Source organism: Poromitra crassiceps (genome assembly GCF_964638095.1).
Source record: "Poromitra crassiceps genome assembly, chromosome: 3".
Taxonomy (NCBI): domain Eukaryota; kingdom Metazoa; phylum Chordata; class Actinopteri; order Beryciformes; family Melamphaidae; genus Poromitra; species Poromitra crassiceps.
Genome location: NC_139625.1, coordinates 22,871,100 through 22,897,449, shown reverse-complemented (window position 1 = coordinate 22,897,449; position 26,350 = coordinate 22,871,100). Strand labels below are relative to the sequence as shown.

The 26,350-nt window shown below is 41.6% G+C and overlaps 1 protein-coding gene across 3 annotated transcripts in view; it reads right to left on the bottom strand.

The window, feature by feature from the left end:
- The window catches only part of pspc1 (paraspeckle component 1), a 58,299-nt gene that overhangs the window by 7,311 nt on the left and 24,638 nt on the right, over nucleotides 1–26,350 (bottom strand). The window contains exons 8-10 of one of the 3 annotated variants that reach the window (XM_083632393.1): nucleotides 15,075–15,132; nucleotides 9,378–9,526; nucleotides 7,816–8,902 (exon numbers count right to left, since the gene is read on the bottom strand). The exons of 1 other annotated variant lie outside the window; for it this stretch is intronic. In XM_083632393.1, coding sequence (XP_083488519.1) covers nucleotides 8,720–8,902; nucleotides 9,378–9,526; nucleotides 15,075–15,132 — 390 coding nt within the window. In that variant the 3' untranslated portion in view covers nucleotides 7,816–8,719. Of the gene's footprint in view, nucleotides 1–7,815; nucleotides 8,903–9,377; nucleotides 9,527–15,074; nucleotides 15,133–26,350 lie in introns of those variants that run through there. One more of the 3 variants, XR_014552506.1, reaches the window with a different exon arrangement.

Below are 26,350 nucleotides of genomic sequence, written 5' to 3'. Positions count from 1 at the left end.
GTACTGACTAATTGGCTCTGAGAAACAGGATACTTGGGGAACATAATGGAGACCTTTTCATCAAATGGTAAATAATGGTAAATGGCCTGCATTTATATAGCGCTTTTATCCAAAGCGCTTTACAATCAGTAGATAGTCTACATTCACCCATTCATACACCGATGGCGGCAGGCTGCCACGCAGGGTGCCTACACACCATCGGGAGCAAGGAGGGTTAAGTGTCTTGCCCAGGGACACAGCGACAGCAGCTGGGAGGAAGCGGGGATCGAACCGCCAACCCTTGCGTCATTGGCCGACCCGCTCTACCTCCTGAGCTAAAGCCGCCCCTGAGCTAAAACATTAGTAAAATCAAGCAAAACCTTAAGCCCACGGTACAGTTGTGTGCCCATTCAGCCTCATGCCAGCACGCTCGCGCCCACCACCCACATCCCCTTAGCTACCCCTCAAATCCAGACTCTCTAGCAACTTCATCTCTCTCGCTATGCCCGTCCCCCTTCCCACATCTGTGCATTCTGGAGAGAAAGGTATACACCGTGGAGTCCTTCCATCATCAGTCGGGACCTGAAATGGGAGCTGAACATCAGAGCTCTCACCAAGAAGGCAGAAACAGAGGATGTACTTTCTGCGGCGGCTGACAAAGTTCAAGGTGTTTAAAGGCAGAGTTGATGCTTTTCTACACCTCCACCGTCGAGCCCATCCTCATCTTCATCACCGTTTGGTACGTTGCTGCTGCTGCCCTCAAGGACATCTCCAGAATGCAGCACATCATCCACCGTGCTGAAAAGATGGGTCAGCGGTCTCGGAAAATCATGGCTGGCCCCTCCCCCCAAGACATAAACTCTTTGAGGCTCTCCCCCTTGGCAGAAGACTGAGGTCTGGCAGGACCAGAACCTCTCGTCACAGGGACAGTTTCTACCCAACTGCTATCCGCCTCTTCAACGAGACCCGAAAGCCCCCACAAGTAAGGACTTTATTCCCCCCATATGCCCCCTGAGCACAGCCGGCCCGGGGTCCGCCTCATGGACATTACCCTACCCCCCGCCTACATCCCCCTACCCAGCTGTTGAAAACTCTCTACCACCTTCCTAGCTACAGCCACTCATCCCCCCTCAGCACTTCCCACATCCCTCTACCCACCCCTCGAATGCCAAATCTCTACCACCTTCCTATCCCTGGCTATGCCCCCTAGCTCGCTAAAACTTCATCCACTGTGCACACAAAGTATATTTCAGTGAGCTTCAGTCAGCTTCTACATACAGGAGTGTGACCTCTTTGACCTTACATTTGTTTTTGCCCAACTGTCCAGAGCTACTATGAGGTACAGGATGGATTGTTCTGAGAAAGAACTCTACCATTGGTAAGTAGCAAATAGGTCTGGACTTAAAAGAAATTGAACTATCCCTTTAAAGGGCCATGATAGCTATGGATTGTAAGATGGTAGAGAGTCAGGATTTGAGGGGTAGGTATAGGAAAAGTAGTTAGGGGGATATAGGTTTTGTTCTGGGAGGAAGGGGGGGGGGCAAAAGGGGCCATAGGGATAGGAAGGTCGGGAGAGTCAGGACTGGAGGGGGGGTAGGATTACTAGAGCAGTGGTTTTCAAAGTGTGGTCCGGCGACCCCCAGTGGTCCTTGAGTGGGTTCCAGGATGTCCCCAGCAAAAAGGGGAATCATTTATTTTCACTCTAATTCCATCCATAAGTAACACGACAGAATGTATTGACTATTTTGGTCATGGGTTTCATACACTTTCTGTAATAAAACATCTAAAAGCAAAAATCGTTTCAGATGGGGGACCCTGGGACAAAATTGTATCAAATGGGGGTCCGTGGTCTAATTGTGTCCGTTTAGGGGTCCTTGAGGTGAAAAAGTTTGAAAACCACTGGGCTAGGGGGTGGTGTTGGGAGGGGGGGGTGTCAGGAAAAAGTGGTGCCGTGGTCTAGCCCTGCAGAACAGCATAAAAAAACACTTTGCTATAGCACTGTGTTTATGGTTATCCTTCACAGCAGAGATAACATGTGGCATAAACATTACATTATATGCTGTCATTTAAGGCCACAAACGCCAAAAAGTGCCACATAATGGAATTGCGTGGAGTGTTTTTGGGCCACCAAGAGAATTTTGTTACAGGGGAAGAAAGCTTGGTACTATGTTCCTTGGCCTCTGAGAGCAGGAGTCCTAAACTGTTAAGTCTACAAACAGCTTTTATTTTCCATATACTTGAACAGCCTTAAAAAGTAACATCACCAAGATAAGAAATGGAGCTCTTCTTATGCCCCTCCCCACCCTTCATAAAGAATTTAACTCAATCTACAGTCCACCTTTGGCATAGTGTTGATTCTTGTCAAACTGGAACGGACACACAGCATTTATGTCTAAATCCCTTCTAAACAAATGTGTTGTGTAGATTTGTGTCCCCACACACATCTCTACATTGCCAGTCTTGCTCACACACTTCACAGTATTTGAAAAGCTACACAAGACACATATTCATCAATGGGTTGCAATTTCAAATAATACAAATGTCCATAATATCCATACAGTCAACTTTTCAGTCATTGAGGGAAAACTGCTGGATGTTCCCATTGATGCCCATCAGGGTTCCTACAACATTTTCAATTAAAATATTCCATACTTTTTCCAGACCTTGATGTGTTTTGAATATTTTGTCTCTTGTCCAATATGATTTATGCAGACAGACATCTTGCCACTGCTAATTAAGTCATATCTCTGTATAGATGAAGATTCTTCTTCACAGCAGCAAATATCAGAAAATCTGAGGTGATTGGCAGGGTTCCTACAGTTTCCAAAGAGAACATGAAACATTTGATCATATGATTCTACTTCGATTTGCATTGTTAATTTGCATTTCACCTCAGACAAGACAGGACACTGCTTTCAAGTCTGAAATTTACCTGGATTTGCTAGAAAGATTAACAGCATTTCAGCTTTTCGCCAACTAGAGCGCTGTTATATTATGTCACTAGGCTGACTGTACAGTTCAGTACTGGAGTACACTCTAGTTAAGTGTTGGTTAAGGATTTCTAATTCTAACAGGCTCACAGCATATGCTGCTGTGTTTCTGACTTGGATTGTGGTTGTTTTGATTGATCAAAACATTCAAAAATCTTTACTACTGTAGGCTACTGTACAGTCAACCTAGTGACATCATCTAGCAGTGCCCTAGTTGGCCAAAAGCTGAATTGTTGTTCATCTTTCTAGCAAATCGAGGTAAATTTCAGACTTGAAAGCAGTGTCCTGTCTTGTTTGAGGTGAAATGCAAATTAACTAGTCATGTGATCAAATGTTCCATGTCCTCTTTAAAATGCCATCGTTTTTCAGGCAGACCCTATGTTCTTGACTGGATGTGATTTTGGTCGGTATTTGATAATGCATGCGGACAGCGGCTCTATTATTATTATTATTCACATCAACAAAAACTGTGGATTCAAAGTGGCTCTACAACATAAAAGCTATAATTATGTGTGTGTCAGAACTGAACCACATTTCCCAGACTTTTTTTTTTTAATTCCCATACTATTCAAGACCTGGAAATGATCAAATTCATTGTCAATACTTATGCATATACTTATTATGGATTTGTGAGATTTCACGATGCATTAGCAATGATTCAGCTCGATCCCAGGGTCATGAAACACCTGATACACATCCTGAGAAACCTGAAACCTATCCTGGGAAACGTGACTGCCAAAACAGTTTCTGCAGGATGGTGACAATAATCCTACACGGGCACCATTGTGTGCATTTCATGACACAAATATACAGGATAAAAAAATTAAATTATTTACCTGGTGCAAAACTATTCTTTAGCATCCATGATCCCTGGTGAGGGCATAGGACACCTCTCCACCTGCCCTTATGACAGCATCATCAGTGCCTATGACATCAGTGATGTCATAAGATGATTTTGCTCTTATGACATCATCAGTGGGACAGAAATTGAAACAGACAGAGATTGCCCACTTGCCCCTTTCATAGATATACATAAGATAGATAGCTGGATGGTGTGTGATGTGTTTATACTCATCCTCGCAACCATCTACAAACCCCGTAGCGACCAGTCAGAAACACCCTAGCAACCAGTTACTACACCCTTGCAAACACCTAGAGACGTCCTAGCTACACATTGCCGATTGGGGATGCAGGGGTGGGGCATGGTGAGGACAGCAAGCACAATTAAATACTTTTTCACTTTATGTTGCTCTGCACAGCTTAGGCAGCATTATTATTTTTCTCAAAAGTGACACAATCTATGCTTTAACTCTGAAGGCAAAATCGCCAACTTCCTCTCTTGTCCTAAGGAACTATTAAGAAGGAAAAGACATCATCACCCACATCACAGCGTACATATTTTGCATTGGGGCCAGTACTGAAGTGAATGGGGTAGGCATTAGTCCCACTATAAACTAGGGCTGGGCAATATAGATGGAATTAGATATCGTCTTAGATTCTGGATATCGTGTAATGGCATAAGTGCTGTCTTTTCCTGGTTTTAAAGGCTGTGTCACAGTAAAGTGATGTATTTTTCTGAACTTACCAGACTGTTCTAGCTGTTCTATTATTTGCATTTACCCACTTACGGTACTCATTATATCCACATTACTGAGGATTATTTATCAAAAGTCTTGTTGTGTAAATATTTTGTGAAAGCACCAAATTACAACTTAAAGTCGAACTGAACCCGTTCGTCACGTGCATATGAGTCCGTTTCAGACTGAAAACATAGTTTGTCTAAGATGACAGGTTGAGAGGCGGGTCATAGTATCATGTCGATGATTTTATTTGACAATTCTGGGGACTGGATTGAGCTTTGGCCAATCCTGGCGTGTTCCGCCTCCAAATCGAGTGGGATTCAGTGTGTTGTGGCGCTCCCCTCGGGAAGAGCCTTTTGACGGGAGGTTAGTGGCTGAGTGGAGCTCAGCGAGCCGCAGGCAGCCAGCTGCCTTCGTGTTCCCTATTGTTCAATCAAAATGTGAAACGAGACAGATATGTGGCCCCAATGCATAATTCGACCGATGTGATGTCACGTCAGTGATGTCTAGGGCTGGGTATCACCACTGATTTCCTGATTCCATACAATTCCGACATACAAGGTCCCAAATCAATTTGATTTCTGATTCTATAGCGATATTTCAGTTAGAATAGCAATTTTGCTTGGATATAGCCTACAGAGATTCTCAAATAACTAATGCTGTAAATTGTACAAGGAACCTTCTAATCTGGTGCATTATTAAAAATATTAATGTTTATGAGTTCTCGTTGTGCTAATAAGAAACAAAACCACGCAAGCCTAATGGGGTTGAAGCTTCAAGCATCCACGGGAAAAGGCGTTGTATTAAAACATTGATATTGGGATTTATGAATCAATCAGTTTCTGACGATTCGATATCGATTTTTTTTTAACCCAGGCCTAGTGAGGTCTCTTCCTTCTTTATAGGTTCCTTGTCTCATCCTAGCTAACTAGCTAGCTTGATGCTACTACAGCAGGCAAGCTACTTTGTCCCACATGTCGTTTTGCTGTCACGTTTCTGTCAGTGAAAAGTGTGTGGAGACTCTCCTGTCAGCTAGCGATCAGCAGCTAACGGCTAACAGCTAGCATTAGCATCTATGGGGAGCGTGCCTATGTTCCCACAGCCCTATGTTCCCACAGCCCTATGTTCCCATATTTCTAAGATTTTTTTCAAAATTAGGCCCTATGTTCCCACAGCCCTTTCTTGACTATTTTATAGAGCAGCAACGCGTCGAAAATAGAACAGTGGCGTAAAGTAGAGCAGCGCGCGTGCTGCGCGTTGCACGCTGACAAGCCACGGCCGGTGTGAGTGTTTACATTAAAGGAAGGCTTTCCCGTGGGGAATATGAAGATATATTCAATCTCACGCCCCTAAGGAGTTTGAATCCGTTGAAATTTTTGTCGCAATAGAAACAACTATGGACGGATCGTGATCAACACAAAAGTGTTCCACGCAACACGCCTTCACCAAATTTGGTGCAAATTGGAACATTCTGCATTGAAACGTTTAGATCACATTGTGTTTTGTTATTTTTTGTGGTTTTTTGTCTCTTTGACCTTACTCAGTCATTCGTAGTGATGCATTGTGTAAGTTGGATTGTGAATGCCTTTTTGATTCTTCATTAATACAATTAAATTAAATTAAAAATAAAAATGCACACAGACAAAGAGTAAGTAAATCTTAGTAAACGTGGGAACATTTTGAGAACTAGTGCAAACCACTTCTTGTAGTTTAGGGGGCTGGGGCCAAATCTGATATGGATGAATTGCTAACTAGTGCTAGTCATATTGTGTATTTTTTCATGATCATGTGTATTCTTGCATGATCAAAGGCACACAAAACTTTGAGACTGGTGTGGTTGTGCAACAAGACTATTGTTGGGAAATGTGGGAACACAGGGCCTTATTTTGGAAGAAAAAAAAATCTAAGAAATGTGGGAGCATAGGGCTGTGGGAACATTGGGCTGTGGGAACATAGGGGTGACCCCCATCTATGGTAACAGCTAGCAGAGATGCTAATGCTAGTCAGGAGAACACTTATGTCTGCTGCTGTTGAATGTAGCTTTGTCTCCCGTGTACAAAACCATCGTCTGACACATTTTAATCTCATTTGTTTATGTGGCTCTTGTCTAAGGTGACCAGATTTATCAAATGAAAATCGGGGACATTTCCAGTCCGGCAATCAATATATCATAAAAATATCCAAGGTTATTACCTATGAAATAATAAAGGGGGATGATCCATGGCTGTTGTACTGTAATAGTGTCGGCTTCACGAAGAGGCCCCTGGTTGACCCCCCACCCACCCACACACGTCATTCACTGTGCCCCTTTACAAAATGTCAATGTGTTCTCCAGCAGCATTGGCCTGGCCTTCTGAACCTAAAGCACCAAATGTTTTATGAAAAGCCTCAGATCTCAAAAAGTATTTTCCGTGGAGTCCTGATTGCTTTTTTAATGTTTTCCTGGAAGAGCAGGAAGCAGCAAAACATGTAAACACTTGTTGGATGCCTGGATCAAAACATTGAAACATAGAATCCATTCTCATTCAGATATATAGAGGTGAGAGCACGGTCAAGGGTCCCCTTTGAAATTGACCATGTATGCCGGTTTTTCAAAATTAATTATTTAGCCCCCTTCCCGACAAGGTAGCATGGCATTGTTGGTCCCAATGGATGCTGTAGGTCTTACAGTCATGCCCTGTAAGTATCTTCACTCAAGATTTAAGAATGAGCCTGCTAGAGCTAGAGTCATATCGGCCACAGTCACCAGTAGAAAATCTGGGACATTTTCGGGGACAGCTCCAGCCGGGGACTGTCCCCGAAAATCGGGGACGTCTGGTCACCTTACCCTTGTCCTGTCTTGTTAGCCAGCGAGCTACAGGCTACAGTTGCAGTACTGTCTGAGGCTGGCTAGTGAACCGAGTCCTGTCTGGTTGGGAGACCGCACGTGCCAACTCACACCATGTATGGGTGCGCCAGGGGCCACGGCTGGCCAATGGTGTAACTTCATCACTCACTCAGCGACATTCTGGTTTCTAGAGCTGGCCGCCGTGCAGTCCAGCCAGGGTCTAAAATAAAGTCCACTGGCCAAATGGCTAGTGAATGTTCAAATGTTACCTGCTACTCAACAGATTACCATTGGTGTTTTTGGCTGGCGAGTTAAGCAATCTACCAGCCACTTGCATATTTTACCAGTATTTGGCTGGTGGCTAGACCTTATTTTGGACCCTGCGTCCAGCAAAAAATAGACAATGCCTTTATCAGAAACAAAAACAACTTCCAACAAATTATTTATTTGTCTTAGGCAACCATCAAATACAGGATGCATTATAGCTGCAGACACATTCATTGAGGACAAGATGGGATGATGGGAGTAAAAAAAAAAGCGTTTTAATACGGTAAATATAGGAACCAAAATATTCCACTCCTCACTAATGATAACTACAACCAAACACGCAAGAGAAAACATAAGGAGATTTGATTATGGAAACAGTTTTATGCTGTAGGACTATTTTTACAATATACAGAGCTCACTGTTTTGGAGATTCTAAGAGATACCTAATCTGATAGTGTAGCCTACCTGTATCTTAAGTGAATGACAGCCATTACAATGGAACAAATGTGGAACTACAAAGGTCTTGCTTAACATGCTACAAAACATGTTTGCACACTCAATATTCAGCACGCACACACACACACACAAGGAAAAAAGATACATAATTCTGAAAATAGAAATGCAGTAACATGCTATGAAATAGTGAATATAAACATTGAAGAGCGGTGTACATACAAAGGATTGGCATGTAGCTTACTCAATCAAGTCACAAAAACATGTCCCCATCGACAACTCGGGTTACATGGAGAGAAAAAGTTCAGACTTTCAGCTAAGCTAACAGACCTAATTAGCAGGGATGTGACTGGGAAGTGGGCCAACATAAAAGCAGGAAATACAAGCACATAGTCAAAATGTCCCCCACCACCCTCCCATTAATTGTCAATGCCACCCCCTAGTGGCACAAAGTCAATGTTACAGTGTGACTAATAAGCTAACGGGATGAGACCGATCCATAGCCTCCCCTTTGGTGGGGGACAAATAATGGGTTGGGCCAGTATCATGAGATTCTTTAATAAAAATCTGTGTGTGTTCTAAACATGGGGGGGAAACACATCTCTGGCCTGAACAATGTGTAGTTAGTATCTGCGACGCTTGTTATTGGGGCCATCAAAGTTTCCCCCAACTGGATTGCCCCTCCCAAATCCTGTGGCCCCCGCAGCAGGAGGGCCCGCCGCCGGCGACTGCTGCTGTTGGTGCTGAGGGGATTCCACCCCTGCTCTGGCCCCCACTGGTCCACCTTGTGGGTATCGATCGTTTCGCTGCAGTATCGCAGGTGCGGCATAAAAAAGGGGGGGGGGGGACAGTGTCAAAACGAAAGAGATTTTATTATGTGCGTGGTGGTATAGGCGCATATTTAGTGGTCAGTAATGAACACAAGGTGTTCAGAAAATAAATGGAAGTTTTTCAAAGTTCAAGAAAACAACAAAGTGAAGTGAACTGAGCAGCAGTAAGAGGAAGGTGTCTATTAGTTATAGCTCCAGTGTCTAGTCAAATTAACTGACTTTTCTAGACCAAAATTGATTTAGCTTGTATGCATTATAGAAGTTTTAGCTTGAGCTTGTAAGGACTTGCGTTCAAATCTAGTGAATGAATTACTTCCTTTTTAGCCATACTAATTCTGCAAAATTGGGTTTGAGTGAGTCCAAGTTAATACTATGACTAGAAAATATATGCAGCATTGAGAATGTAAGGAATAGAGATAATGAGCGCAATTTATTTCAGCGCATACATTACCATGGCTCCGTTCTCTGACATCAATGATGCGCCCATTTTTGGAGTTCCCTCTGGGCCCACGGCTCCGCCCCTTCCACTCATGCCCATGCCCATCATTTGAGGGGGACCCTGGTTAGCACTGGCCCCTGCAGAGGCTGGATTATAGCCATCTACACGCAAAACAATGGAGCATGGGTTGGTCACTCGGGACGGAGAAATATAACGCACCCAATGCCCCGCCCCGTCTGTGGCAGGTGAACGGTAGAACTAATATCAAGTTCAAAATGCTAGTTAACGTTGGCTTTTGGTTAACAGCTAAAATGATTGTCAGTCATGTGATGAGTACTATACCATTATGTAAAAAGTACTGCTACTACTTTAAAGAGTAACTAAACACCAAAGCCATGTGTGTGTAAAGCCCGATATCTAATGGCAAAAAGCATCACACTGAAATTTGCCATGTGCTATTTGCTGATCTTTGGTGCTAGTGTGTTCACTTTCTATTAGAGAGCCAAAGTCATGCCTACTTCCAGCACCAGAAAAAATATGAGTGGTGGTGAACGGCGAGAGACAATACTTTTTTGATCCTCTTTGCATATTTTGTCAATTTAAGTCAAGAAAGCAAACGTAATGTAGTTTAGTTTTGTATGAAACCGTTCAGTCAACTACATCTCTCGCACAATATACATCACACCAACACCAAAATGACCAGGCGGTAGAGAAAGTTGTGACGTCACTTACGCGACAGGTTGTCTGTAGTCTTTCTATTCAAAATTATAATGCAACAGTTTTACGACAAACTGCGACTTTCTTGACTTGCAAAGTTATACCGGTAGTTTAAATTAAGAAACCTTATATGTGTACTTCATGGCACAATTAAAACGGGATCGAAAAAATGATGGCCTCTCACGGTTCACCAGCACTCTTTTTTTTCAGACACTGGTGCGTGTCCATTTGGCCACATTGTTGTTTCTAATGGGTTTCTTTCTACTGTATTCTGTATTTTATCTTCTATGTTTTTATGTCTTGAGGACTACGGATGCAAATTAGCTTTTAGCTCAATCCGACATATTTACTGTTGTCATATAGATAACTCTGTATAGGTAACTGTTCATTAATGTGTACTGTCCTGACCAAATAAACAAATAAAGTAAAAGTAAAAAGTATAGGGCCCGACCGGAAGGGACGTGACTTTGGCTCTCTGTCTATACAGTACAAAAGGTGGTAACATCACCTGGCATCAAAATCGGCCAATATCAAATGAAATGAGTAGCATACTTTTTACAATTAGATATTAGGCATTATACAGATCTGGTTTTGGTTTTTAGCTAAATGTACTCTCCTTAGATTTGCCATTTAGTTCATTCAAAGAATAAATATATCATCCCTACACAACCAAAAACCAACGTTAAGCTACAATAGTAAATAGATGCTGTAGAGATGACAGATTTTAGAGATGACATTTTACAGATATAGAATAGACACACAGCAGGTTTGAGTAATTATTAGATTGAGCAGACTTTGAGAGGTTCACCCATTAACACCTAAGATTTGAGGCAAGTGCCAACAACCACATCTTTTTACTAGCTAAACCCAGGACTGCACATCACCTTTATCATAGAGCAAATAGAGTAGGAAAACGCCATGGACCTTAACACAAGATGGATTGACCTGCATAGACATTGTGTCAGTTCTATCCCAATCAAACAAAAAGACAAGCAACAGACCTCTTCCACTACTGCACAGACCTACAATACATTTAGATTCAAGAAAGAGTACAACTGTTAGAAAAAATCGGACTTTTCATCATCGCGATGCAATCAAGTTTTGCATTGTAAGGATGTAGAACACTATTGAATGAACAAACAGACATTAACACCAGTACTGAGCTCCAAAAGAATCCAGCTGTCTTAAAGAAATGCAGAGAAAACTGTCTCAAACCATCAATAGTAGAGCCATGCCATTCACACTAGCATGTTAGCATGCTAACATACTGAACGTATGTGTAAACAGGGTCAGCGAATTCACCGATGTCTCTTTGTAATGCACATACTGATTAGAGTACACCTTCAAGTTGCACTAGCAGCTGGCACCAAGAGGGAATTGTTTTAAACTGAACTTCAAAACACAGGAAATATGCAACGTCAAATGCACACACCATGCTCATGTTTACAAATCCATCCGTTCTGTGACGCTTTGCACAAAAGATACCAAAGAGATGAAGAGTATAGCAAAAAATCTAACACTGGTGAGTCCAGCTTTCTGTTTAAGAAACAGTTTGGATTACATTGTGAAGTTACGATTTGTAACTTCCCGTGGGTAGACAATGTCCATACCTGACCCTAGAATTTAATTTGAGGAAATACCCGTACCGACAGCATCTCAATTAGTGGAGATGGGACGCTCTTCTCTGTTACAGCTGCACTTTATGACTTTGGCGCACTCCTTTCTAGACTACCGTGCATCATCGTCTTCCTCCTTCACCTCCTCATCGCTCATTTCTACCGTCCCTGTCCTGATTACTCCACAGCAGCACATAGACAGCAGCACTGTTCTCTGTGTGTCTGTTCCCTCTTTGTTAAACTCGTTGTCTCGTCCAGAGCACAAGTAGCGGGAACAGTCGCCGGCCATGACAGTTGCGGGCACTTCCGGAACAACTGTTTCAAGTTTTAGCCTCGGTTCAAATCAGGCGCTATTCAGATGCAGCGCTGAACAGAAGCTAAGTGCCACGCTAAACGGGTCACACTAAGCACTCTCTTTTCCTCAGTGTCTCGCTCAATGCTGCCCTCCCCCGCTCACAACTTGCATTGACTTCATGCCTGGCAGCTGCTTGGGTGCAGCGTGCTGCACGCTTGAAAAATAGAACAGAAGCTGAAACTATCGCTGCAGCGTAGCGTGCGGCTGCTGTGAATGGTCTCGCCTGTTAACAAGGACGCCAAAATGAAACTGCCATAGCGCTGCGTAGCTACGGCGTGTGAACGAGGGCTTAGTCACAATATTATCCCTTGTTGGTTCCCCCCCCCGAGGCAGATGCACCGCGGGCTCACATACGCAGCGCTACGCGGCCTCGCCAGCTCAACTTGCAGTTGAGCAATTGTGCATCGCCTGCCTTGAAAAATCCACCCTCAGACACAAATTACACTGTTATACTGTCTATCAATCTGTGATGTTCAAAGCGTTTCAGGAGTAACTTTTTGATGCATCCACTTTCCCTCAACCTGTGTCACTAACTAAACAATCTACTTCAGTTACTGACTTCATGCCTCTTGACAATCCTCAGATAATGGGCCTATAAGGGGCATCTCTCTGCCTCTTATAGGCATCATACTGAAGAGCATCTGTGCAAAATCACAGCTCTTGAAAGATGCCCTCTTTGATTCCGAGGAGGTGACAACAAAACCTGACATTTAACGTTGATGTTTAGATAGCTGAAAATTATTCTGTAACATTTGTATGATGTATGTAAAATTACAGGTAACAAGACATGAAACACGATGAAAGAGGTCCACTGAGAAATGGTTCTCAAAGCCAGCAATATGACTGAGTTATACTCTTAATCCAATTTGATTACTGTTATATATAACATTTTAACAGCATATTACACTTATACATTATACTTAAATTCAATACATATTTTACGCTGAAAACGTTTCAAAATCAGTATAAATTTGTCATTTTTTCAAGATGATCCAGTGTTTTAAGCCAACAGCAGCACAACATCTATCCTCAGTATTGGCTCAGTGCATCCCTGTGTGTAAACAAGTAGGCTACCTTTAAATGCATACAAGCACACACATTTGCACGTTTTGCTTATCATATTACACTGCCTATACTACAATTAGGTTTCAAATAAGAATCCAATGAGTGGTTAAGAAGAGGAAGCTGAGAAAATAGGACCACTGGGAAAGACCAGGCGACAGCATAGTGTTGACAACAGAGGGAGAGGTCAGAGGTGTGCGTAAAAGGACGACAGGGGAGAAGAAAGAATGGATAAACATCATCATAGACTGGTGGGGAGATCTGGAATCTGCCAGGAAGTCTGTCATTGAAAGGAATACCCACAGCCCATCATAGGGCTAAGGGAAACTGAAATGATTAGACTGGCATGGACTATTTCCACACACACACACACACACACACACACACACACACACACACACAGTAAGACCTAGTAAAAAGTAGGCATGGGTCGGTTTGAAAATTTTGAAACCGGTTCAATATGCCCCCCAAAAAAACATATCAAACCGGTATATCGAATTTTACACAAAAAAATAAAATAAATAGTGTAGCCCATAAATGACTGTAATGCGACTGCAGTTGGTGGCGATAATGCACCTCTAAGCTGGTATGCCAACCAGCACTAACACTGAATAAAAATAAGCAGAACCTTTTAACTGTAACAACACACTGTTTTTATTTCTCATAACTATTCAGCTTAACATTTCTTCAAACATCAACATAATAAACAAAATAAGACTTTTGCCTACTAGTGCAACTTGAGAAGAGGCTAATACGAAAAATAGTGCAATCAGAATGGATTGGCACTATTTTTTTTATAAAAAAAAATATATATATATATTTTTCTTTTTTTTCGGTTCGCACGTGATCAAACCGGTTTGGGCTCGTACACCGAACAGAACCGGTAAAACCAGAAATCGACCCATGCCTAGTAAAAAGCACTGTATTAAAAAGAGACCAACTGCAGCAGACAGGATGAAAGATGGCACACAAAAGACCAAGAACTGTCGATATAAAAGCAAGAGAGAAAAAAATTACTTGAGCCACATTTTCAAACCAAAACCAACTTATACGCCCCTATATACACAGACACAAGATGATTCACATAGGGTCACATCGGGTCAAACATAATGAAACAGCACGTCACTGCATGTATCGCCTCCAGCATGAAGAGTGTTCCGTTATAGTTTGTACTACAACAAAGTAATACAAATAAAACATTTCATAGCCGTTTTGTCTAGAGTGGTGATGTGCAGTCCTGGGTTATTCTTACTATGGTGAAGAACCACCATGAACCTCTCGCAGTCATTCTCAGTTATTGCATCACAGACTATGTCCCTGCCTGGCTCCAGCCCCTAGCCAATCACCCTGCACTGTCAGCAGATCAGCTTTGAGGAAAACATGATTCACAATCCTGGCGAAAGTGATCTGAAATGTTTTTACTTTCTCCAGTCCAAATTGTTACCAGGTAGCATCATTGACGTTTTCAAAAGTCATTTAGGAGCTATGTACAGTACAGGCAGTGGGCCACGCCCACATCCAGCCCTACCACGCCTTCCTATCCACTTGCATTAGATCTGCAAACAACTCAGGATGAGAGCTCAGGGGCCAGACATTAGCTAAAATATGAAACCCCACCCCCACAACACAGACCCAGTACAGTACAGATACTGTGCTCTACTGTATATTTTAAGTACAGATATTGCATTGTATAATAATGTGCCATATTTTCAGTTGTCACATCTTTCAATCCCAAGTGACTCCATTACACATAAAAAAGGTTGTCAAAATATTACAGCCATGAAAATTAACAGGAATCCACGACACCTTCAACAATAGTTGCACTTGCTGATCAAATTGGGTGAAATGGAGTCGCTTGGGATCCAAGACCCATTTCAGTTCAAATTGACATTAAAGCACACTGTCATTTTATGTGGTTTTTGTCAGTAACGACCAGTCCTTATATGGTCATGCCCCTACCTCCCATATTAATTGCTCCACGAGGGCCCAGCTCGCCCATTCTCATTTCCTGTTCCCTCTGGAAGAAGTGAAGAAGAACCTTCAGAACCAAACTCTCCTAAAGAAAAGTTCTTCAGCAGAAAGCCTAATCAATGTTCAACACACACAGACACACACATGGACACACACACACACACACACACACACTTTCCACCAACTGGAACCTGGTCACACACAGCCCCTTTCCACCAACTAGAACCTGGTGCTGATTCTGGGCTGTTGCTAGAGGCAGTTCACAGGTGGTTCAAATGTGAACCTTCTAAAGAAGCGTTTGCTTTTCCGCCAACTAGAGCTGACTAGAGAGCCACGTCATTACATCACTGAGTATGTCTGAATGCTTTACAACTTGGCTACCCGGGGTAACATGGTTAGCCCATAAATGTTAGTATAAACATTGATATTGATCATGCAAAATAAAATAAAATAAAAATGGGAATAGTAATTAAAATAGGAATGCAAAGCATCATGTAATTGGCTCGCTATAACACGCATCCAGAAAAATCATTATTTACGATGTCTGTACCCTGCTCTGGCCGCAGCGAGGACAGCCTGCCCGGGTGATAGTCGGGCTGGGAGCCCAGTGGGAGCCAATCCATGGCTGTGTGGGGATATGATTTGAGACTCCTAAAGCGGTATGGAGGTTTGGCCAGTAACCTTTCACCATGCTATCTCACTTGGCCTCTGTTCAAACTCTGGCAAGTGAGCAACATTTCCCATCAGCCTGTCTGGTCCATTAATTTACTGGTCACAGACTAGCTGGGTGGAAAAATTCCCATCCCTGGTCGCAATCAGAACGCAAAACTCATTAGTAAAATCAGTTGAGTATGAGGCTATCAATAGCTGGATGGAATTGTGCTCGCAAATGTGGCCATTTCATCCACAGTTGGTAATTCATGAAATGTTGTTAGAGCCTACACCATTCATTCTAGACCCAGCCCAAAGTCAAAGCAATGTCACAATCTCAGGCAGGAAATACATACATTGAGTAACACAGAGGAAAACAATAAAGAAATGCATTATCCATTCATTCATTTTTCCCCACACACGAAAATTGCTACACCAAAACATTTCTCTCACACACAATCCTGTAAACATACAAGGTGTATAAACAACACTTAGTAAAAGTCTGCGAAACTTAATGAAACATCTCAGACCCACTTAACACCTGGCTGTGTGCCTTGGGTCTTTGAATTTGGTCACTAAGGTACACATGGTCACTAATAGTGGTGACATATAGCTGATGCCTGGGGTATTATAATCATAGAAGATCATATTCATATATTCATATTCATACTCATAAAATTCAAAGACTTTCCAAAGTTTCCAGGCCCAATTCCCTCAAATTCAAGGAATCAACATGGCAGTTTGAGCCACAGATCAAGGTCAATTGTCGTTACAACCAGGGTTAAAACTTTACTTTTTTGTCCACCAGGCAAATGGTTAGTGATTGTTCACTCTCCACTCAATAGATTACCATTGTTTTTTGGGGGGGCTGGTGAGTGAAGCAAATCTACCCGCCACATGCATAGTCGGAGCAGTTTATTCTCTTCATTGTGAAGGTAAATATATTGAAATAAAGATAATATTGAAATAAAGATGATGATATACAGTAGTATAACAAAATGGAATCTCAATACAATTTGCAATTGTGATATTCAATTACTTATTTAAGAGTTGCATCTGGGTAGTCTAGAGGTAAAAGCTCACCTACCACCGCAGAGACCCGGGTTCAATTCGCGGCAGCGGTACTTCCGGCTTGGTCAGATGTTCCTACAGACACAATTGGCCGTGTCTGCGGGGGGGAAGCCGGTGGGGTTATGAGTCCTGGTCACTACAGTAGTGCCTCCTCTGGGTGGAGGGGAACTGGGGGGAATAGCGTGATCCTCCCATGCACTACGTCCTGACGGTGAAACTCCTCACTGTCAGGTGAAAAGAAGCGGCTGGCGACTGCACATGTATCAGAGGGAGCATGTGCTAGTCTACAGCTCTCCCCAGATCAGTAGAGGGGGTGGAGCAATGACCGGAACAGCAGGAGAAATTGGCCAAGTGCAATTGGGGAGAAAAAGGGAGAGAAATATGAAAAAACGTAATAAAAAAAATAGATTAAAAAAAGAAAGACAAACGTTTTTTTTTTTATAGTTACTGTAGATAGTGTGATGCTCAACCTATTTATACTTACCTGTTGAATGGTAAATGTTATTTTATTCACAACAGTAAATACACATTTACGCACACACACCTTCACATCGACTCATCTCAATCATTCACCTTCCTCACAGTGACTCATTTAAAAGGCACATTTAGGATTTTCTGAAGCGGGTTGTATGAGGTACATATCCATAGTCAGTATAGTGTACCTACAGTAGATGGCGGTCGACACGACACGACCCCCCCCCCAGTTTGGAGAATCAGAGAGTACAGAGTAGTCCCGACACAAGCAAAGCAACGTACTGCTGTGAGTGGGGCCACCAGAAAAAAAATATGTAGTCACCTAAAAGAAGGCCCAACTAAACAAATCAATATCAGTTTAAGTGTACATTAAATTTTGAACATTTTCAGCAGTTTACCTTGCCGTCAGACAGCCCTTTCATTTGGCACTACATGTTCTCAACCGTAGAACTTCCGTATACTATTATACGTATCTATTATCTTATTATAAGGACGGCACGTTAAGGTGAACCTTCTTTTAAGCGGCCTACGATTTGAGCAATCTTATACGTTTATTGCAGGCCACACTCTGAGACGTTTGATCTAATAAACTTGTGTACGACCGAGGTCAGCTTTGATGTATGCAGACCGTATGATTACGACGCACGTCTCTCTGTCAAAACCTGTCAATCAGCAGTCAATACACAGAATCAAATGTCAGCAAGCTTAGCAAGAAAGGAGCCGTTGCAAAGTGGAATTTATGTGTCTGGAAAAACATCCAAGGAGGAGGAAAATGTGGACCCCCTCGTGGCTAGGGAACAGAGGCCAGCACGGGATGCCAATTTTGCGAGAGATCTTGAGGTAACGTCAACTATAATTTATTAGCCTCTTCTACTAGCATTAGCGTGAATAGCGTCTATATACTGATATGATCATGCAGCATTTCTATTGGTTGTTATCAGACAGTATCGTAAATTACTGACAGTCGTCAATTCGTCCTAGGCTATCTTTGGTCGCAACCAAGACTGTGACAACGGCCGTCTTTCAACCTATCTCACTGCGCGACGCAAGACGACCGTTTTGGTAGCCACGACCAAAGATATCTCCACGTTTTGTTCACGTTGATCATCTTTCGTCTGGGACAGCCCAAAATCGCACAGTCTGTCAAAGGCTTGAGGTGGCTAAAATATGTTTTGCTGTGGGCAGCACATTGCTTGGGTTGGCTTGCTTGCTCCTGCCTCAAACACTAATCATGTGCTACATGAAGAATATGAACTCCTGCCCTCTGGCAGGAGATACTTAATTCCAACCTTCAAGAAGGTCAGACTAAGAAAGTCCTTTATACATCAGTCGATCCTGAGGCTTAATCAAGAACATGGCCGAGGGTCAGTGGAGCAGTGACCAGTGCTCTCTGTGTGCTGTATATGTGTATGCATCTTTGTATTTTTGGTTTTGTTCTCTTTGTCATGTGTTTGTGCATGGGACTGCTGCTGTCTTGCAAGACAAATTTCAGTGTGAACTGACAATAAAGTATATCGTATCGTATCGTATGCTGGTACTACTCTCTGCTTCTCCAAACTGGGGGCGTGTCGACCGCCACCTACTGTAGGTAATACACTGACTATGAATAAGTACCTCATAAAAACCCATTAAAAAATCTGAACCATCCCTTTAACTCATGTCAGCCACTCATTGAATGATAATAATAATAATGATCATAATAATAAGAATAATAACAATGATAATAATAATGCACTTAAAAGTAAAAAAAGGCTGTACAATAAAAGTACCAGAATCTAATATTAACACTATTAGGGAAAACTTGCAATGTTGGTTCCACTAACTAACATCCACTTGGCAAAACAAAAGCAAAATATGCTTTAACTACCTGTACTAGAATACATAAAATCAGAAATAGCATTTAAATTCACCACCAAGCCCATGAAGTGCATTAGGCTGCATAACTTCAAAGAAAGACAAAAGAAGCTGCTATCTTAAAAGAGTAACTAAACACACCAAACCCATATCTGTGGAAAGCCTGATATGGAATGGTAAAAGGCATGCTGCTTATCTTGCCATCTGCTATCTGTTTGAGGATAAAGTCGGCCGGCTACATGGATGAGAAACAAATTGCTACTTTTGTTATTTTCATAGGATTTCTTAATGGTTAGAAATGCATTAAAAAGCACCAGCCTCATCCTTTTAAGGTGTTACATGTGCAGGGTTTCTACATGTTCCAGAAAGTCACATTTAATTCAATGCTACCAGGAATGCAATCTAAGACTGATATTCAAAAATGAATCCCAAGAAAAAAGTTTGGGATAGATGACGACTTCCCAATTTAACACAGCTGAAACAATAAGTACACAGCATGAACTAAATTCCAGAAAAATAGCAACTTCGATTAGGGACATGATGTCCAAATGCTTGAATAAAGCTGATGCAATGAAAAGGTCATGGCCTCTCTGGCAGCTTAGCTCACTGATGTAGGGTGAAGACAGAAAAACAGAAAAGGGGCTATTATCAATTGATAGGCAGCATCCACATATTTAACGTTACAGTATATTTCTATGGAAAACTGTCTAAAGAACACAGACGACATTCAATAACTTCCTGCAATCAGCTACGGTTCACAAGCTAGCTTGCCACAGAATCAAACTGACGTAGCTGATCCCTAGCTGCCTCTATGTACTCTGCTAATGTGCTCTGCCTGTGTTTATGGTAAAAAAAAAAAAAAAAAAAAAAACGCCTATATGGTTAACTTTTATTTTGATAAACTAAAACATATTTTAATTTCTTAAATTAAAACAAAACTACACTTTTTCAGACTTTTTAAGGACCCACAGAAACCCTGATGTCGCATTTTGAGTTCCCACAAACCCATGAGTTCCTGTTGCAAAGAGGATGCTACTTTCCCCATCCCCCGATATCACTCTGCCTGTGTTGAGCACGAATTACGTTACTGTATGTCATATAGCAGACGCTTTTATTCACAACACATTTTGTCAACAGGAGTGAAATCAACTGTGCAAAACAGTCTATGTCAGCTAAGACTTTTTAAAAGGAATAGGAGAGAAAAGTAGCTTTAAGAAGGAATAAGTTACGGAAGGCGAGACATTCGTTGATTTTTTTTAAATAATGATGATTAGTTCAAGAAGGCTCCAGGTGTCATGACCGGGATGAGCAACAAATATAGCAGCCCTTGATAACAGCTCATATGCATTCTATCAACCCAATGTAGAGTTCAAACTATGCAGTTAGAATAGTGGAACTGGAGTAAAGTTGGGTATTACTTGGAATGTAAAAACAAAAACAACAAAATCCTGTTTTGTAAAGCAATCCAGCAAATCCCATCAAATCCGACCTGGTGTCAGTGTAAAATGCAGTGCTGAGGCCGATGGACGCTGCCAGTGTTCTCTGTGAAAGTATTGTTTGTGTTAGTTACACCAAATTGAAATTGAAATTGTTCTGTTTAAAATAGATCAGTTGAGAGGCGGTTATATCACACGTTAGAGTGGGAATATTTCACTGCCAAATGTGAGTATTTTAAAACAAAATTTGTACTTTGGAGAGAGCGATGGTTGGTGATTAAAGGCTTGGGGAAGCAGCAAGAGTCTGTCCCTGTAGAGAATACAGTGTTATGCATTTTCAATAGGCAATAGCAATCTGACTTCCTAATCCTTACAATAGTACAATAGACAATGCCTTTGTCACTTTTGTCCAATCTTTCAAAGTAATTCTGCTACTCAAAAAGATATTACTTCTTCTACTTCTACAGGTTACAGCATCCACATTCGAGAAAATGTTGAAACAAACTTTAAAATCTTTAGTTAACTAACTGAAATGTTAAAATATTTAATTCAGTGGTAAAGCAAAGCACATAGATCAAACCACAGAAACCACACCCGCCACCCAGTTCTTCATAGGCAAATGAACAAAATAACTGAACAAACAAAAATCTTATAATAAATATACTTTAAAAACTATATTATAGCCATTTTTAAGTGCTAGAAAAGGCATACATTTTACTTGAATTGTATGGATAACAATGAGAAATGTGATAGATCATAGAAGAAATGTTATGTCTTTAACAACAACTCAATTAAAATGTCAAGTCATTAGACAATAAACATAACCCACGAATTCTAAAACTTAACCACAATGTTTTATAGAGGGAGGTAGAGGGAGGATTAATGGGGAGATGTGTCAGCAAGTGCTGGTTCCAATAAAAAAACATGGCATTAGTTAAAATCATTTGTTTTTAAAGAGTAACTTGACACCAAACCCGTATCTGTGTAAAGCCTAACAGTCAAACAGTAACAGTAAAAAAGCATGCTACTGAAAGTGCCATCTGCTATAGAATATTCTATAGAATAAAATTGGTGGTGACGTGAGGTGACCAGATTTCTGAAATGAAAATGGGGGATGTTTCCAGTTCGGCAGTTTATATATCATTAAAATATTATTATCTATGAAATAAAACAGGGGGACAATTCCAGTGTGATGTATTTTGACCATGGTAACTGTAGCTACTGTAATAAACTATGGTGCTGGCCGACTGATATCCCTCCAAAATACCACATTAAGAGTAAGACACCAAGACCTTGAGGAACACCATAGAAAAAGAAAACGTGATTTGCTATATAAAGAAAAATTACATTTGGAAATTTCTGTAAGGCTTGAATTTTTTTATGGCGATTGTTCTGGAAATTGCTCAGAAACGAGCTCAGTGGCCTTGTGGTCTGAGTGTCCGCCCTGAGACTGGGGGTTGTGAGTTCGATCCCCGGCCGAGTCATACCAAAGACTATAAAAATGGACCCATTTGCCTCCCTGCTTGGCACTCAGCATCAAAGGGTTGGAATTGGGGGGTTAGATCACCATATGATTACCGAGCGCGGCGCACGCTGCCGCTCACCGCTCCCCCAGGGGATGGGTCAAATGCGGAGAACAAATTTCACACATTGTGTGACAATCAGTGGGACTTTACATTACCTTTACCTTTATTGTCAATATACATAGAAAAAGCCATACATCCCCTGAATGCCATAAGTCTGTAGTTTGTGGTTGTAAAGGTTCATGATCTATAAGCATCTTCACTCCCACTGGAACATCTGAAAGACATTAATGTTGGCCGCGAACGAGGAGTAGAAAATCAAGGACATTTTCTGGGACAGCTCCGGCCGAGGACAGGTCACCAAAAATGCGGGCTGTCCCTGAAAATCTGGGACACCTTATGGTGACGTCACCGAACAGCAAAGATCAGCCAATAGCAGAAGGCAGTTTCAGTAGCATGCCTTTTAACATTAGATGTTGGGCTTTATGCAGATATGGGGTTGGTGTTTAGTTTCTCTTGAAGTTGAACGGTTTGAATTCAAGAATTCAAATGCATGTCTAGAGAGGGAGGATGGACACAATTTTCAGTCAATGTCCTTTACTAGTTATAACAACTGTGTACCAGAATGCTTCCATTACAACACTCAGTGTCTGTTTGAATATATGCCATTCTAAGTGTTGGCCAATGATTACATTAAAACCAAACATGAAGCACATTGCATGGCTCACCAGCTGATGCGCGGATATTCCCTCTTTGCACACTGTTATCTATACATTCAGTCAAACTGATGTACAGTGGAAAACAATATAGGTGATTTCAATTCACAACACAAACTTATTCTATGTATGTTATACAGTTTGTGTGCTCTTCATCTATTTAAATTGTGAATAGTGTGTGTGTGTGTGTGTGTGTGTGTGTGTGTGTGTGTGTGTGTGTGTGTGTGTGTGTGTGTGAGACATATGAATTTAAACTGGGTCCTAGGTGTGTGCATCCCTCTGTAAGTAATGTTCAAGATGCAGTCTCCAGCAGGACCTCTCAACACAGTAGAAGAATAGAGGAGAAAAGTTATTGCACATCAACAACATATCTCACATCAACAACATATCTCACATCAACATATCTGGCATCAATATCTACTGGCATGCACACCTGGGATTAGAGATGAGGCATTGATGGATTCACTAGAAATGTACTCATCCTATTTCTGTCTAAATCAAATCCTACAGAACAGATGGTCAATATTGTAAAAGTTGAGATGTGCCTTTTTACCCTTGCAAATAGGATCAAGACACTGGGTAACTCATTCTGCAAGTTAAAGGAGAATTTGTATATTTTTAAACCTGGACCCTATACATAATATACTATACTATACTATACTGGACCCTATACTAACTTTGTGTCTAAATCAGTGGTTCTCAACTGGTTTAGCCTCACGACCCACATTTCTTCTTAACGTCAGGCTACAGGCAACTTTCAACACGTTGCCACCCTAGTGTTTCCAAGTGGTAATACCTGTGGGCCCGCCAGGCCAACGACGACCCCGCCAGGCCAAAAGAGGAAATGCAAAAAATATAGATAGATAGATAGATAGATAGATAGATAGATAGATAGATAGATAGATAGATAGATAGATAGATAGATAGATAGTATAGATCCCCCCTCCCCCCTGCCCAAAATTTCAATAAACCTTTATGGCATAGTTGGTTAAACAGATGCAGATAATGGTGTACTCGCTCACCCCTAGTGCCTATCAGTTGCAAAAACAAACTGGTTAATGAATGTATATGGATGCTTCATATATGCCCTGCCTGCCACAGCTGCCAGCTGAAGTGATCTTTGTCAACACTGGACCAAATTCAGAAATCGTTGTGCCAATAAGTCATTTAGACACAAAAAGGTAGCAGAATAGGGTCCAGGATGAAAATACAAAAATTCTCCTATAAGACGCATCAAGAATTTCATGGTTTTATTTTTTGTTGAGCTTATCCAGCAACCACTTCGCCCAAATCTGTTAATGAAATGTGCCATGATATTAATATTTTATGCTACTATAATATCATTTTGATGAGAGAAAATTTAAGTTCACCAATAACTAGGCTTGGGCAATGCAGTACTGTTACTCAGCACGATATTGGAAGGAAACATTTGTAATGATGAACATGAGTTTGTGGCACAGTTCATATATTCAACAACAAAACAGTTTTAGATAAACCCCTGCAATTACAAAGACTGAGCTATGTGAGCCAGTAATGGAGTCTGCTGAGATTCTGTTCAAAGTGCTCAACATTAACCCATTGAAAATGATAGAACGCCAGCAGAAATTGATATCACTGTTCTAGGTAAATGTGCCTATTTGGTACAAATACACATATTCATCTGTAGGCTATAAACGTATCGACACTATCGACATACTTGATTTAACTTGAAAGCAAGGTCATGGAACAAGACAACCCCTTGATGCAACACACAACAACACAGCAGCCTACAACTTATTATTTCTTTACGTTTGGGAATCACCATTTCAGTGATTTTCTTATTTAAATGGTTATTTTTATTTCAATGGTTTAAAAGTCTATGAAATGGGAGCAGCTTGATTTGAAATAAGAGGGTTTCCGTTCTGACTCGCAAAAAGCACGTTACTTCTGGTGTCGACTTTGGCGTAATCATGTCATGTCTACAAAGACGATAATATGCACACTACATATATCAAACGTGTTCAACTCAATGGGCCAACATAATTAAATTATCAATGCAGACTCCGCTCAAACAATAGCGAGACCCACCAGCCCAAAAGAAAAACAGACACATCTGCATCACGTGATGGGAGGATCACTTCTCATCTTGGAGAGCTTTTCATCTTGGAAAGGCAACACTGATGTTCACTTTACTTCTGCTCAGAATGTTGAAAAATACCAAACTTCTCCTTTAATAGTGAAGTGTATTAAGCATCTTGATGAGACATTCTCGGGCCAAACAGAGTTAATAGGGTCTCCCACTGCTTGGTTACTTCCTGGCTTGGCTGGGTCATCACAGTTTTAAGCTGCCAGACGTAAATGCGATCAGAGAGTAGAGGGGGCTTGTTTCAGAGGAACACTAAATGGCATTTGTCTTGAGTTGTCTAAGCTTTCTTAGACAAGACAAAGTGCTAAAACAAAGAGAAACAAGGCACAGAAATGGCTGAATCTAGCATTAATACAATTGAGGCAAACTAATAGTATCAACACTATCTGGAGAAGTTTTGTACAAACAAGATAGCAGACGATGTCATGCGTACTTGTGTGGCCATCACTGGCAGTGTTTGAGTATGAATACATTTAAATGCCCAGCACACTGTTGCAGTTCCGATGTGCCCTTTTCACAGCAGCCATTTTGTGTCTCAAAGGCAGGGTAAACACAGGTGCAACCAAAACATTAATGAGGGCCCCAGCATCGGAACACCTGGATGGATTGTAAGTTGGGTTAGGGTTCATGTTTTGGTTGCACCTGTCTGTGTTTAGCCTGCCTTTGAGACACAACATGGCTACTGTGAAAAAGGCCAATCACAAGTAATCATCCAAAAAATAAAAATACAAATCATAGCATTGATTTTTTTCAAATTTCAGGGCTCATTAGTATTAGGGTGCTTTCTTACTGTCACCCCGGTACCGTTCCCGAGCACACTTGTCCCCAAATTGACCGCAGTTTCTGAACATTTGACGAGCATTTGTGAACATTGCGTTCCAGGCGCACAACGGGGAACCGTGACAGGATCCACTTGAAAAGGTGGTCTGGGGAGTGCTTTGGCGTGCCCGGGCACGGAACACTTGCGAGTGTGAAAGCCAACCATTCCGAACCTCATAGACAACACACGGAGCAAGGATACACTGCAGGCATAGTTGATGATGCAAGTGCACTCCGTTCCGTTTCCGAGTGCTGAAGAAATGTTAAATGTGAAAGCTGATCAGCGGGAAAGCAACCTTAATGTGATTCGGTCGGTGGCTACAAAAGAACCGCATGAGTCAGCCCTAGTGCTAAAGTTATGAAACTATGCCTATGGCTACTAAACAGCATAAATTAATAGAATATTGTTGTCTACCGCCGCAAAAGTAATGTTTAAATGTTTTGTGTGCAGATGCAGTTGTTATTACCTTCCGTGCATTGCTATGATCATCAAGGCAACTAAATCCCTTTAAAAAGTGCATTGACACCCTCGCACAAAAGAAAACATCTCGCTCCATAACTAAAACGTTGTATTAAGTATTATGAATTGTAACTT